We start from the raw sequence: 13,318 nt of genomic DNA on the forward strand, positions 1-13,318 counted from the left end.
CAAGACCCTGCAGATATTTCAATTTGCGATGATCATTTAGGTACCCTTTAAGAAGTTTTGTTGGCAGAAAGCCAATGGTGAGGAATAAATCTCAATCCAATATTGACCTATAATTTCTGTATACCATATACGGCATAGCACAGCGAGTATCTTTTATAATATGTAAGTCACCGGTTATAAACATTCCTAAGCAGTGACCTACTCCTAATATAGATCCCTACTGTGCTACGCCGTACATACATACATACATGCATACATAATGAAGGGAAAAAACAGATCTGTCTGAATCGGGAGCAGGTTATCTTTTGTCGTGAGTTTCCGAGGCCATAGAGTCCCTGGAAAGATACCAGCTCCTTAGTCAAGATTCCCAACACTAACCACAGCCTTAGAAATAGCAAACGCGGCTCAATAAAGATCCAGACAATGTCATGTCAGAACAAATACAGGAAGCGTTCACGTCCTGGGCTATAAATATGCAGCATGGAGGTTCTGTTTTTGGAACATGAGCTCACAAATCCATTTGAGACACCGATGTATCCCTATGATTTATTATTTTTTAAAATTCATCCCATATTGACCTCTGTCTAAAAATATCACCAAGAAATTGGATTGTAACGCACAGTCTGGTAGGATCGATCGGTACTTTTTTTTTTGTAGTGTTGACCTCCTCGAATGATCATTAAAAATAAGTTTTTCAAAAGGCCAAAAATAAAATATATGAAATATTTTTTTTTTTTATTTATGCTTGGACTTCTAAATTTCAGAAGTGTCTTTCTAATCTTGACATAAACATAGTGCACGATCTGGGAAGTTTTACAAGTCACCAGGATGGGAAAAGTCCTAAAGGAGAGAACAGATGGCCTTGGCGTCCGGCCTATAGACTAAGACCTCTTCTACAAGAGAGGAGAACACTTTGAGAGCGTTTCGTGCTTCTTCATCCAGGAAGCTGAATCACAAGGGTTTTGGTTAACAAGACAGAATTATTGTAATTATGACCTGTGAGATATTGTTTATGTACAAACCATGCGTCTTATTACTCCATCTTGGTGTGAGGAAGAAATTCCATTATTTTAGTCACCCACTGACAGCTCTTGGTTAACTCTATCGGGCTTGACTGGATATGTAAAATATAAAGGAAAGATTTGTCAACTCCTATTTTTGGATCCAGTTTTGGTTTAGGAAAAAAACACGCAACCTTATGAAGTACTTGATGTATCCCAAAGAAACTGTGTAGTCTGGCGCTGCGGACAGTCTCTCTCCCATCTGTTCCCTACTCTCCGCTAATGTACATTTGTTATTTTAGCAGATAGAGGGGTGTTTGACTGTTGGATGACTACGAGGGGGGAACTTCTTAACCCGTACAGACCAGCCTTCTGACATAAAAGTGGCACAATTTTTGTGTATTTTTAATTTTATTTTATTTCCCCCCCAAAAGCAGTGAGTATTGGAGAAAGTGGGCAGAGTAAGATGGGCGGGGACACCTCGGCCTGATAGATTTACTCACTTGCGCTAGAAAATGGCATGAGTTATATCTGAAGTCTGACATTCCCTGGCTGGCACAGACTTCAGTTTTGGTGCCCGGGATGTGGTAAGATGTATCATGATATTAAAAGGCTGTTCCGGGAAAATGACATTGATGACCTATGCTTAGGACAGGTCACTGAGATCAGATTGGTGGGGATCTGACACCTCGGACTCCCGCTGATCAGCCGTCAACAACCACTCTAAGGAAAACAGAGGCAGAAGCGGATAGCTCTGTTCTCTCTGTAGTGGCTCTGTGGAGTTACTGCAGCTCAGAACCCATGCAAGTCAATAGGATACTGAGCTGTAGTAACATAGTACAGCCACTACATCGGATATAGAGCTAGCTGCTTTCTGCTTTGTTCTCCATAGAGTGGTTGGCGACAGCTGATCAGCAGGAGTCCCAGGTGTCAGGTCCACACCTATCTGATCTCAGTCCGTTGAGAACATCTGATCGGTGGGGGATCACTTAGGAACTGTGCTGATCTGATATTGATGATCTGTTCTAAAGATAGGTCTTCAATATCATTTCACCTAAAAACCCATTTAATAATTGAATTAACACGCTGATGTCTGCACATTCTCTTGTTGCAGCTGTAGAGCCAAGTTTGCATAGCAGTGACCTATCTCCATGAGAAGAGAAGGATCAGGCATGCTGAAGTACAACCTGTCCAGTCTTCTCTTTGGCCAAGTCTTCTGTCACATCTGCGCACCATTATGGGCATTAGATGTAGATCAGCCAAGCCCTCATATTCCAGTGGGATCAGCCAACCATCTAAAGCGTATCGACAGGTTAAGCCAAACTTCTCTGATGGTGTCTTATCTTTCTGAAAAGAATAGATGGATTGGACATGTAGGACTCCAACTTGCCCATATTGAGAGTATCAGGTGATCCTCATACACTTAAAATGGCCAGCTAATTTTGCCGAAATCAGCCTCTGGCCAAATTTGATATATATAGTTGACGTCTTAGTATTCTTCAGGTTATAAATATAATATAGGAGTTGGTTTGAGCAGATTTTCTTTCTTCTCTCTTTGTACTATTATAAGTATATTCTGTGCTTTCTCCAGTAACACTCGGTGGCAATCTTACTACTGAAATAAGCTGCGCCCTCCTGCTGTGTAAATGTCTTGTTACATACGCTTTTGTTTTAGCTTTGTTTTCCTGTATTGATGTGGAGTTTCCCTAACAGACCTTTTATTGCTTCTGGTAATACCATATGATTAAGTCTTGTGAATGGTAGACGGTGGAATGTCATTGGTTGGCTAATTTATTGGATCTGTTGTAGCATCGAGCTGTATCAATAAAGTAATATGGGGCAAGACTTGGCAATCCTGTAATAATCTACTCCCTTCTTCAAGTATTGACACAAAGCTTTATAGACTTATATCCTTAAGCTGGTTGTACACATTATACTCAGGTTGTCTGATTTGGCAGGTCCTGCCGATCATCTGATACATATGAGGGCGTTCCATCTTTTCTCCTTGACAGTGTATGTCAGAGGAAAGAAGCATTGGGCATGTTTGATTTCAGCATGCCTAGTCTTTTTATCAGGGAAAATAGCCAGCAGAGATTTCTGAGGCCTCACACCACTACGAGCCTGAGGCTCTTCCGATGGGGGGGGGGATCCGAGGCTCGTTCGATGGGGGGGGGATCCGAGGCTCGTTCGATGTGGGGGATCCAAGGCTCTTTCGATGTGGGGGATCCGAGGCTCTTGCGATGGGGGGGATCCGAGGCTCTTGCGATGGGGGGGATCCGAGGCTCTTGCAATGGGGGGATCCGAGGCTCTTGCGATTGGGTGATCTTGAGGCTCTTGCGATGGGGGGGGGGGAATTGGAAGATCCGAGGCTCTTCCAATGAAGGAGGGGGATCCGAGGCTCTTCTGATGAGGGATCCGAGGCTTCGTCCTATTGTGATAATTATAGAGCGTCTTATCCTGAAATTGAAACAACAGAACTCCTCCTTCAACTTAATGGAGCTCAGAAGGCACTCTTATCACAGCAGGGTGCCTTCAGTTAAATCAGAACTTACTTGACCTTTTACACACGGTCGTGTGTGTAAGACCTTATACCGGCCTACTCATCCCAAAGATTTAGCTGACAACTATCTAAATTGTATGGGTATCATTCATTTGCTGCTTCATGTTTTATCCAAATCTTTATATATTGGAGCACCTGAGAGACCAATCCAGAGCAGGTCCATAGTGCAACATCAGAATACGGCCTGGCCAATGAATCGCAAAATAATCAAAATTGTAGAAATGGGTGAATTAATGGATGTGAACTTGCTGACATTGATTATTTCAATTATGTTGCATCCTTGTCATCCTATTTCCCGCTGCCATTGGCTAAAGGATATGTCGCTAACCATACACTATACAACCAGGATTGTTCATGTGCAAGTGATATTTGTCATATTCTCCAACCCCTAAAATGTCAGAAGAATTTCAAAAAGTTTCCCATTTTAGGCCATTGTCAAACTGGTAGTTCATGGCAAATCATTGTGGTTTTAGTACATGTGATTTGAGGATTAATATTGCTATCTTGGAAACTCCCCCTCCTCCTTCCTCCGACCTGTTTTGTGTGTAATAGTCTGCATGTTATCGGTGAATGCCCTGAATAATTCAGTAATTTCGAGTAAGCTGCAATGCCCAGCTGATTTACCTGGGAACAATGTTCTTTTGTTGGGTATTACGCGTCAGTAACCCCGTGAAATAATACTGGAAAATGATAACCAGGTGTTAATGTAACCCATTTGCTGCTGAAACCGGGCTTACTACAACCGCACTCCATTCCTTTGGAGGAGAGGGAGCTTTAGAAAGGAGCTGAATCACAAGCACTTTATAGGGCGGGTGTCCGTGTAATTTTCCCTATCAGCGGTAGATCATGGCTATCATTTATCATTTCGGATGCATTAAAGTTACAAAAACGTTGACACTGTTTCCAAGTTTCAGCTCTTGTTACAAAGATTGTGTAATCTGTAGGCCGACGTGAAGGAAGTAGAATATAGAATATTATCTTCATGGACTCTTTCAACTATAGTGGGGAAAGATAGCTGACTTGGGACTGTTAATATTTGCATTTTATTACCGTAAAGGGGTTTTCCCAGTGAACATAAGTCATTTATAGTCAAAAGTTCATATTTTTGCAAATATAAGTAATTAAAAATGTTGTAAATATTTTCTCGAACCATCTTAGTGGTGACAGTCTGTTATCTTGGTAGGTTACCAGTAGATATGACCATGAATGCAGGAACTTTCTATGGTCTATAAGATGTCAGAAACCCAGCCATGATTTCCTTATTGTGGGCAGGTTATTGGGCAGCGACATTATATGTAGGAGAAGATAACCCAACCGCAATAAGGAAACGATTGGGTTTCTGACAAGTCCTGGGCTATCGAAAGTTCAGGCATTCATGGTCATTTCTATTGGCAACCTAGAAAGACAACAGACTGTCCCCACTACAATGGTTAGAGAAAGTCTTAGACTATTTAATCATATCCTATCCTACTAATATTAAAGTTTGTGTGTTTGGATGTTTGTTCCTCAATCACGCAAAAAAGGCTGAACGGATTTGAATGAAATTTGGCACACAGATTGTAACCTCGATTAAAACATAGGCTACTTTTTATCCTGGTACATGACATGACTTCACGACCACTATGAACAAAGTTAGGTTCATACTAGACTAAACGACCCTTGGTGACATCATCACAGGTCCTTGAGCCATCTAGGATTGGATCACGCTATTGTGTGGGTGGGGCTATATCAAATTGAACAGAACAGTGTGGAAGCTGCTGAGAATGGTGTCAAATGGTTGGAAGGAAGAGAACTTGCTGGCTGTGTGTGGACAAGAGGGGTATATGGGGTGTAGACTTTGTGTGACTAAGAGGGGGGAATGTTGGGTTCAGGCTCTGATGGGGGGGTGACAACTGTGCCAAATTTCAGCCAAATCTGTTCAGCCATTTAGAACACAAAAGCTGCTCAGACACTGACTTAAGAAAACCCCTTTCATCCAAATTGCCAGATGTAGCAGAGCTTGTGCAGAGATGTAGCACAGCTGGGTATGCTGTCCATATGCAGAGATGTAGATCAGGAGCAGGCGGATCATCGACAGCAGCAATTGGCTGAATATAAGCGGATCATCCACAACAACAACATGCAGACAAAGTCGTGGGCAGAGGCTAGTTACTTATATTACCAAAAATGTCTGACTTATGGTTTTGTTCATAGGTAAAACCCTGGAAAAATGACATGCCTCGTTTCTAGTATCTGGAGGTACCGTACTAAATCTGACATTATGTCTTAAGACAAATAACATTCTCCAGTTTAAGATGTTTGGCACACTTTTTGGCAACCTTTCTGTATAGATTGCAAAATCAACGGTACTGAGGTCTAAAAAATTCTGGAAGTCTCTATAAATGATTGATCATATTTTTTGCAAAAAGTCATCCGATCCATGGCAGTCCAGCTATAGAGGATATACATTACACCGTGCTGTACCGTCTCGCTCTCCAAGGCCGTAGCATCGTTCACATATTTTTGTAGACAAACGGATGAAATCTAACACCCAGCGCTCTCAGACCAGGCCCTGACGTGTATATCTCTGATGAAATCCAAGATTATGCTATATAACTGGAGAGAGCCCCTTTCGCAACGTGAGAGGCAAAGCCTGGGGTGTCGCTGCTGCAATAGTTCAGCTGTAAAATTGGTTGAGCGTTTCGTCTGGGCTCGGAGTCAAAATGACTGTATAATATCGAGTGTCTCTCACACAGAGCAGAAATGGCCAGATGTTTTCTGCTATATATTTGATGCTTTGGAAAAGGAAGTGAGATGCAACCGCTGGGACCTTTGGAGCAGCTTCTTGTACCTTTGCCATTGCCAAGCATAACTTGTGATTAATGCTCCGTATTGAACCCTGTATTAAAATTGCATAAGTTCCACAATTACAGCAGAAGGTACAAGGGCAGTAAAGTATATTCATTGTTTTACAAGCCGTTAAATAACATGCTCTTTGTTTGACAAATAGGTTCGTGAAAGCATCCGGTCATCTGGACTAAGTGCATTTTCTCATTAACATGAGTCGCAATCGCTTAGCTAGGATTGGTCAGTCTGGTAGACCAGAGGATTTGCAGATCATGTCATCACAAGGTTAATGCCGGGGTTTTGGCTGAATTCAGATGAGCACCCTGATCGCTATTAGGACCCTGGATTTAGCTGCTTACTTACCAGCTAAGACGGAAACTTAGTTCCTGCCAGTCTTCTTCGGAGTGGTCTCCTTCCAGATCTGCTCATACTTATAACGCTTGTACAGCAGACAGCCTGCAAGTTGGTGAACAGGCGAGGTGGGAATACCCCTTTAAGGCCAAAAGTAGATCTGTCAGGAAGGATAAACTTGGTCAAATTAAAGGGGTTGTACGAAGTTTAGACTTTATCCCATATCAATGACTTCATGATCGTTGGGTTTCTGACCACTGGTCACCCCCTGACCACAAGAATCGGCCCTATGGCTTCATTCCTTCTGGCTCTACTCCAACATGTTCCTCATTGAGTGGAAAGACCCTTTAAGCTGCATACTAGACGTGTGCTGTTCAGTGTTGTAGAACTGCATAAAGAGACCCTCCAGTTCACAAAAAAAACAATCACAAGAACTGCACAATGTATCGCTAAAATATTAATCATTTATTTTAAACTTTAAACTTAATTTCTCTGATTCCCAGTCCCCTCTTTATTTCTGTCCAATAGCCATAGGCTCCTTAGACTACTGTTACTGTGCTTTGGTAGTCTGGGACGCTCAGGCTCTTGGAGGGACCAGTTCAGAATGGGGGTAGTGTGTCCGACTGCCACTGTACAGTGTGACCAAGAGTCTGGTATACATATTGCAGAACTGAAGAGGGAATTGGTAGAGTCCCAGTAAAAAAAGATCCTAGTGGTTTATGGCTATTTTAACTATGCATGACCTATTGTTTACTCTGTGTTTATAGGTTAAACAGAATTTTAAAGAATTTTTGGTGATATTTTTATTTTCCAAATGAATGGTTTTTGTTTGTTTTTTTTTTTTTTAAATCTTAAAATTTCAACTTTTGCCACTAAGCTAAAAACTTTGCGTGACTTCCTGTTTCCTATAGAAGGGCCAATGGGTCACAGACTGAGACTCTAATCACTTGTATGGGACAGTTCTCGAGGTATGTTCTGTGACCTGGGAAGAGGTCATTGCATAGAGAGGGAAGTAGATAAGGAGTAACATTTTCTGGTGACGTGTTCTTTAAATATTTCTATATTTAGAGGACCACTTTAATTCTAGTTTTTAAATTTCTAGAATTTATTTTATACACCACTTACCAATTTCTTTTTATCCTGTTTTCTTTCTATTACAAATATCTCTAAATTTATTTTCTCCATTTGGAGCGATCTCCGGCAGCGGCATCCATGATGAATCCAAATGGCTGAAACCCATGGAACGCCCTTATACTAGGTTTAGAATTAACTTGGTTGAACGTTCCCATTGGATAGACTGTTTATAGATTTTCGTGTCCTTTTAGTGAGGGTTGGGGACTTTTAATCCTCTTTTGTTTTTTTGTAAACAGTAAAGGCGACTTGTAATTAAGTGACGGATTTCAGGAGAAGCTTAGGGTAATTAAACCTGTATAACACAGCTCGCACTTCAGTTCCGCTCCTGGGCTTTTTCCCCCCTCTCCTTTGTTGGCCGTGTCCCTAAGTGCCCCCGTGTCCACTCCTGGTCAGCGCTGCCCAGTGTCAGCCCATTGGCAGCTTCTGTTGCTTGGTAATGCCTCTTGCACATACAAGCTGGTAAAATCCCTGGCTAATTTGTTTCTTCTCCTTTCCTGTACGCATTGTGTGCGGCCTGACCATGGTTTATGTCTCTGAATTCCATGTCTGCTGCATAATAAGACTTGGCAACTTGCTAGGAATTATTTCTGGGGTGGTGGGTGAGGATGTGATGTCCTGTGTCATATTTATTTAGCTTAACTCTTGCGTTTGGCGTTTGTTCAATGGTGAGCAGTACGCGCGTACTTATAGGGAATGTATCGCCAAAGTTACCCAAGTTTTCATGGCTTATAATTTATTTTATAGGAATTGTTGACGCTTTTATTTTTTTTCCATGTAACTATGTTAAAGTACAGTAAACTTAGCAATTCGTTACAGTTCTGCAATGTGACATCATATCACAGAACACAATAAAAAACAATGAAGTCATTGAAAAAAAAACTTTTTCCAATATAATAACACACAGTCCAGTCATATTAATGTGACAACCGCCTATTTTTGACGTCAACCAATCGCAGAAGGCACGTGTCATCAGCCATCTGGGTGCACTTATCATTGTGGAAAGTACGATGGATCAGCACAAGTATGCATCTATCCTTGCGGACCATGTTCACCCCTACATGCGAAATGATGATGGCATCTACCAGCAGGACAATGTGACGTGTCATAAAGCTCGCAGTGTACGTGCGTGGTTCAAGGAGCACCAGGATGAGTTTACCGTACTCCATTGGCATGCAAATTCCCTGGACTTGAACCCAATCAAGAATCTGTGGGACCACCTCGATCGGGTTTGTTCCCGCCATGAAGGCTCAACCGCGTAATCTAGCGCAGCTGGCCATGGCACTGGAGTCGGCATGGCTCAACATCCCAGTGAACATCATCACAACATCCCCTCTCTTCCTGCACGTCTCGCAGCGGTCCGCTCTGCCAAAGGTGGTTGTTCTGGAATTTGACAGGTGGTCACATTAATGGGACTGGACTGTGTATAACTTCAGTAGTTTAACCAGTTGCAGACGTTCGGGTTAACCCTGCTACATCTGTATATATTATTCGGCTCCGCTCCTCCTGCTCTATAACATACTGTCAAGATTTATTTCCTTCGATAAGGATGATGACATCATGACGTTGATTTTTGAGCCGTTAATGTTCTTAGACTAAATGGGGTTGGGACTTCTTTGTTGACTTTGCTGACAGACTCCAAGAAATATGTCTCCCTCTAACCTTTGCCTCTATACAGAACAGAAAGGTCCAACTCACAACCTGCTTTGCAATTCAGATGTTGACATTGGAAACCTCGTAGCGTAACCTCATTTCCTTGTATAATTAAATGCATTAATGAACTCAGGTTCACAAGTTCACTTCCTTGTTGTTGTAGAGTGACTCCGTAAAAATCATTTGCAGGAGTCTTCAGGTGTCATAAATGGCGCGGCGCTTCTTGTTGCCTTTCCCTGTGTGGAATTTGATCGGTGTCTTGTGCACTGGGATCGATATCCATTTTGTTTGCTTAGCCCATTTGACCGGGTTACGTGACTTTGCAGCGACGGATCAATAGTGGTCTTCATCACTTCACTTATGTCCTGCACAAATATGTTTTTTGTCTTGAGGGCATAGAAATTTCACAGGGACACAGTTGTGCTTTTTATAACCATCCATTTAGGAAAGGATCAGAATTAATAAATGGATGGAGCAAATGTCTTTTTGTTTCCACCCAACATCAACATCTGTGGCCCCAAATCAAATGTGACTTTAAAAGGATTCTACCATTAAAAACTTAAGAAAGGCTATTCATCTCTCTGCCCCGCCATTTGGTTAAAATCCCGTTTTCCGCCGGTATGCAAATGAGTTCTCTCACAGCACTGGGGGCAGAGCCCCAGCGCTCAACCAGCACTGGGGGCGTCCCTAATGCTGCAAGAGAACTCACCAGCGCCGCCTCCATCTTCTTCAGAAACTGGTCTTCTTCCGGGGGTTGGCTTCAAACTTCTAGGCCTCGGGCCTAGGGCAAAGCCGATTGTGCATGCCCGCGGCCGCAAGAAAAATGGCTGCTTACACAGTATTCTAGATCAGCTCTCTGAGAGGTCAGGTTATAGCTGCTACCCATAGAAGTTTACGAAGAGAAGAGTCCAACTACAAAGAGAGAGAGAGAGAGGACTGGGGCGTTTTGTAAAATTTTAAAGGGAGTCTATCAGCAGGAAAATTGGCATCAAACTAGTGAAAGTACCGTGCACATACGTGTGTGCGGGCTTCTATACTTTCCAAAGATGCCTTTCTTGTCCTGTATTGTAATTCAATTTTTATGTAAATCAGGACTTTATTCTTACGTAAATGAGCTGGCTGTTCTCTCGCCAGGGGAAAAGAAGCGACATGCCCTATCTTCCCGTGGCTAACTCAGCTGCGGCGTCCGTGGCTCCAGTCTCGATTAGGCCTATTCATTTGCCGATGCACTGCTAGCCACGTGGAGAACTCACCTGGCGGAAAAGGTTTCCGTCATGTGAATGGGCCCTTAAAGGGATTATGCCATGAAACCTATATATCCTCTATCTCTAAATGTAAATGTTTCATGACCTAACCCCTTTAAGCCCCTCTTCATATACGTAACGTTACTGATTGTGTACTCGTATGACTTTCCTCCTATATTCTAGTCCTCTATTTTGCATTCACCGCTCTGCAGATTCAGCGCTGAAATTTCCCATCAGTATTTGCACAGAGCTTACTATGGTGATTTGCTTTATGGGATGTACAATCCCTTCTACCAATAATCTAAGCATAAATGGGTGTGTAATAGAGATGTTGGGCAACGTACACAGGAAAGACAACCTACACGTCTATTCTGCCAATGAAGGTTGTGTTTCCAGCAGAAATCTTGTGTAATAAATCTTGGTGACTCCTGCTGGGGCAAAATAATCTTGCGTTGTACATTGATTCCAGACCTATTGTGCAATAACAAATAAATATCAATGTTCCCGTGATTGCCAGGAAACAATATCCAGCTATGGCTACATTAGTTGCAATTGCAAAACCTTTGTTTAACAACGTCCTGCGATATCTTATTGCTCGGTTTTCCGGTGTAGGTCCATTACATTAGTCATAGTATAAGCGGCCACATCAAAGGGAACGCTAGTGATTGATATATGACCAGCAGTATCCGTATACTCACCTTCAGCCGGTTCTATCGGACATACTTAGAATATGTGAATATGTGTAATGTGCAATTTTCCTAATACTTCTTTCTTTACCTTACAGGATCAGTTCGATAATTTAGAGAAACATACGCAGTGGGGATTAGACTTCCTGGACAAGTATGCAAAATTTGTCAAAGAAAGATTAGAAATCGAGCAGAACTATGCAAAGCAGCTTAGGTAAGTGGCATTCTCTCTGTAATCTTGTAGCTAGGTGTCAAGAGCGGTGTGTTTTCATACAGTTCAATAAAAATGTTATGGAATTTAACCACTTTGCTATGCAGGATCTTTCTACAGGTCTTGGGGTTTGTACTGAAATCAATCTGGGGATGGCGCAAAATCAGGGGCCTAGACCGTAAATCTGTTGCTTTGCCTTATATGTTGAAATAGAGTGGCTAGTGCTAAAAACGTACGATTTAGATTAAGTTCACATCTGTGTTGGAGACTTTGTCGTAGAGACCGCCGCTTTGTTTCAAAAAGACTGACCCTGTTCTAGTCACTGGGGTCCACCGGGGCACCATGTGTAACCGCTGTTTTAGTGGTCCACCTCTCTGTTGTTCAGGTTCCTCAATGGGCACAAACAATGCAGCGCAAGCACTAGTGTGAACCAAGGTCTGCTAGCTTTTCAAACCTTCTCTTGCAAAGAACTCAAGGCCCAGTTCACATCTGCGTTCGGGTTTCCCGAAAAGAAACCAATACAGGTTACAAAAGCGGTTACCATCAGGAAACCCGCAGACCCCATAGACTATAATGGGGTGCGTGTGGTTTCCGCACGAAACATGCAGAGAATAAAACGCTGCTTGCAGGACTTTTCTCTCTGCATGTTTCGTGCGGAAACCACAAGGACCCCATTATAGTCTATAGGGTCCGCAGGCTTCCCAGGTAACCGCTTTTTAATGCGTATAGGTTTCCGTTCAGGGTCCCCAAGCAGACTCCTTGAAGAGAAACCCGATTGCAGATGGGAATAGGGCCTAAGGCTAGGTTCATGTTTTTGCTGCATTTTTCTTGTCTCTTCTCTTAGTAGGAAACTACTTAAGATTCTGCCGATAAAATGATCACGCTACTGTTTAATGTCAAAAATGCTGCATCTGTGCAACATGGAGGTCTAGCCTACAATTGATCTAAACAGACATTTTTCTAAATTGTATTTATTTTATTTTATTTTTTTTTACAATGCATGAACTGTATGGTAAAAATATGGTGTGATCATAACCTAATCCAAGTGATTGTAAAATGCCTGCATTAGTGCCTGATTACTCGCATCAAATCCTGGTCTTGCCATGGGTCTCTTGACCTGCAATTAGAGTATTATATGTGTTCATCATGCTGTAAGTTTGGGTGAAGACACCTATGGTTGGAACATGATTTGTGACAGACACTGAAATGTGGTCTGTATAAACCCCAACATGCTGTTTCCTCCCTTTCCCAAAGGATGCCCTCTACGAGAATAGTATGGTTACTGGTGGATAGAGGTGGGAAGGGACATTGGCATATACTGTGCAAAGGATCCCACTGTTTTGGATCCCAGTAGTGTTGCTATCGGGATCCAGGAGATCTACAGCACCTTTGCAGGAAGTATTGAGCAGAGACGGTCTAAGGACCGAGCACTTCTCCGCACAAATAATAGGATAGTCTCTTAATTTCTGTATGTCTACTAAACCACACACACTGCCTGCTAGAAGACATTCTGCTATAGCATAGTTTCTGAATTGTGTTGTGTTCAATGTATATGGCTATACCACATCACTTTAGGGTGCAATGTACATCACTAAGGTCTTTTCTTACAGTAGGATGCATGTGTGTTCCCCCAGGAAAAGCATGGCTCATTGCAG

The 13,318-nt window shown here is 42.4% G+C and overlaps 1 protein-coding gene across 6 annotated transcripts in view; it reads left to right on the forward strand.

The window, feature by feature from the left end:
- FNBP1L (formin binding protein 1 like) overlaps window positions 1-13,318 on the forward strand; it is a 100,021-nt gene that overhangs the window by 40,786 nt on the left and 45,917 nt on the right. For all 6 annotated transcript variants that reach the window (XM_075286761.1, XM_075286762.1, XM_075286763.1 and 3 more), the window contains exon 2: window positions 11,551-11,666. In XM_075286761.1, coding sequence (XP_075142862.1) covers window positions 11,551-11,666 — 116 coding nt within the window. The remainder of the gene's footprint in view (window positions 1-11,550; window positions 11,667-13,318) is intronic.

Source organism: Leptodactylus fuscus, chromosome 9 (assembly GCF_031893055.1).
Source record: "Leptodactylus fuscus isolate aLepFus1 chromosome 9, aLepFus1.hap2, whole genome shotgun sequence".
Lineage (NCBI taxonomy): Eukaryota > Metazoa > Chordata > Amphibia > Anura > Leptodactylidae > Leptodactylus > Leptodactylus fuscus.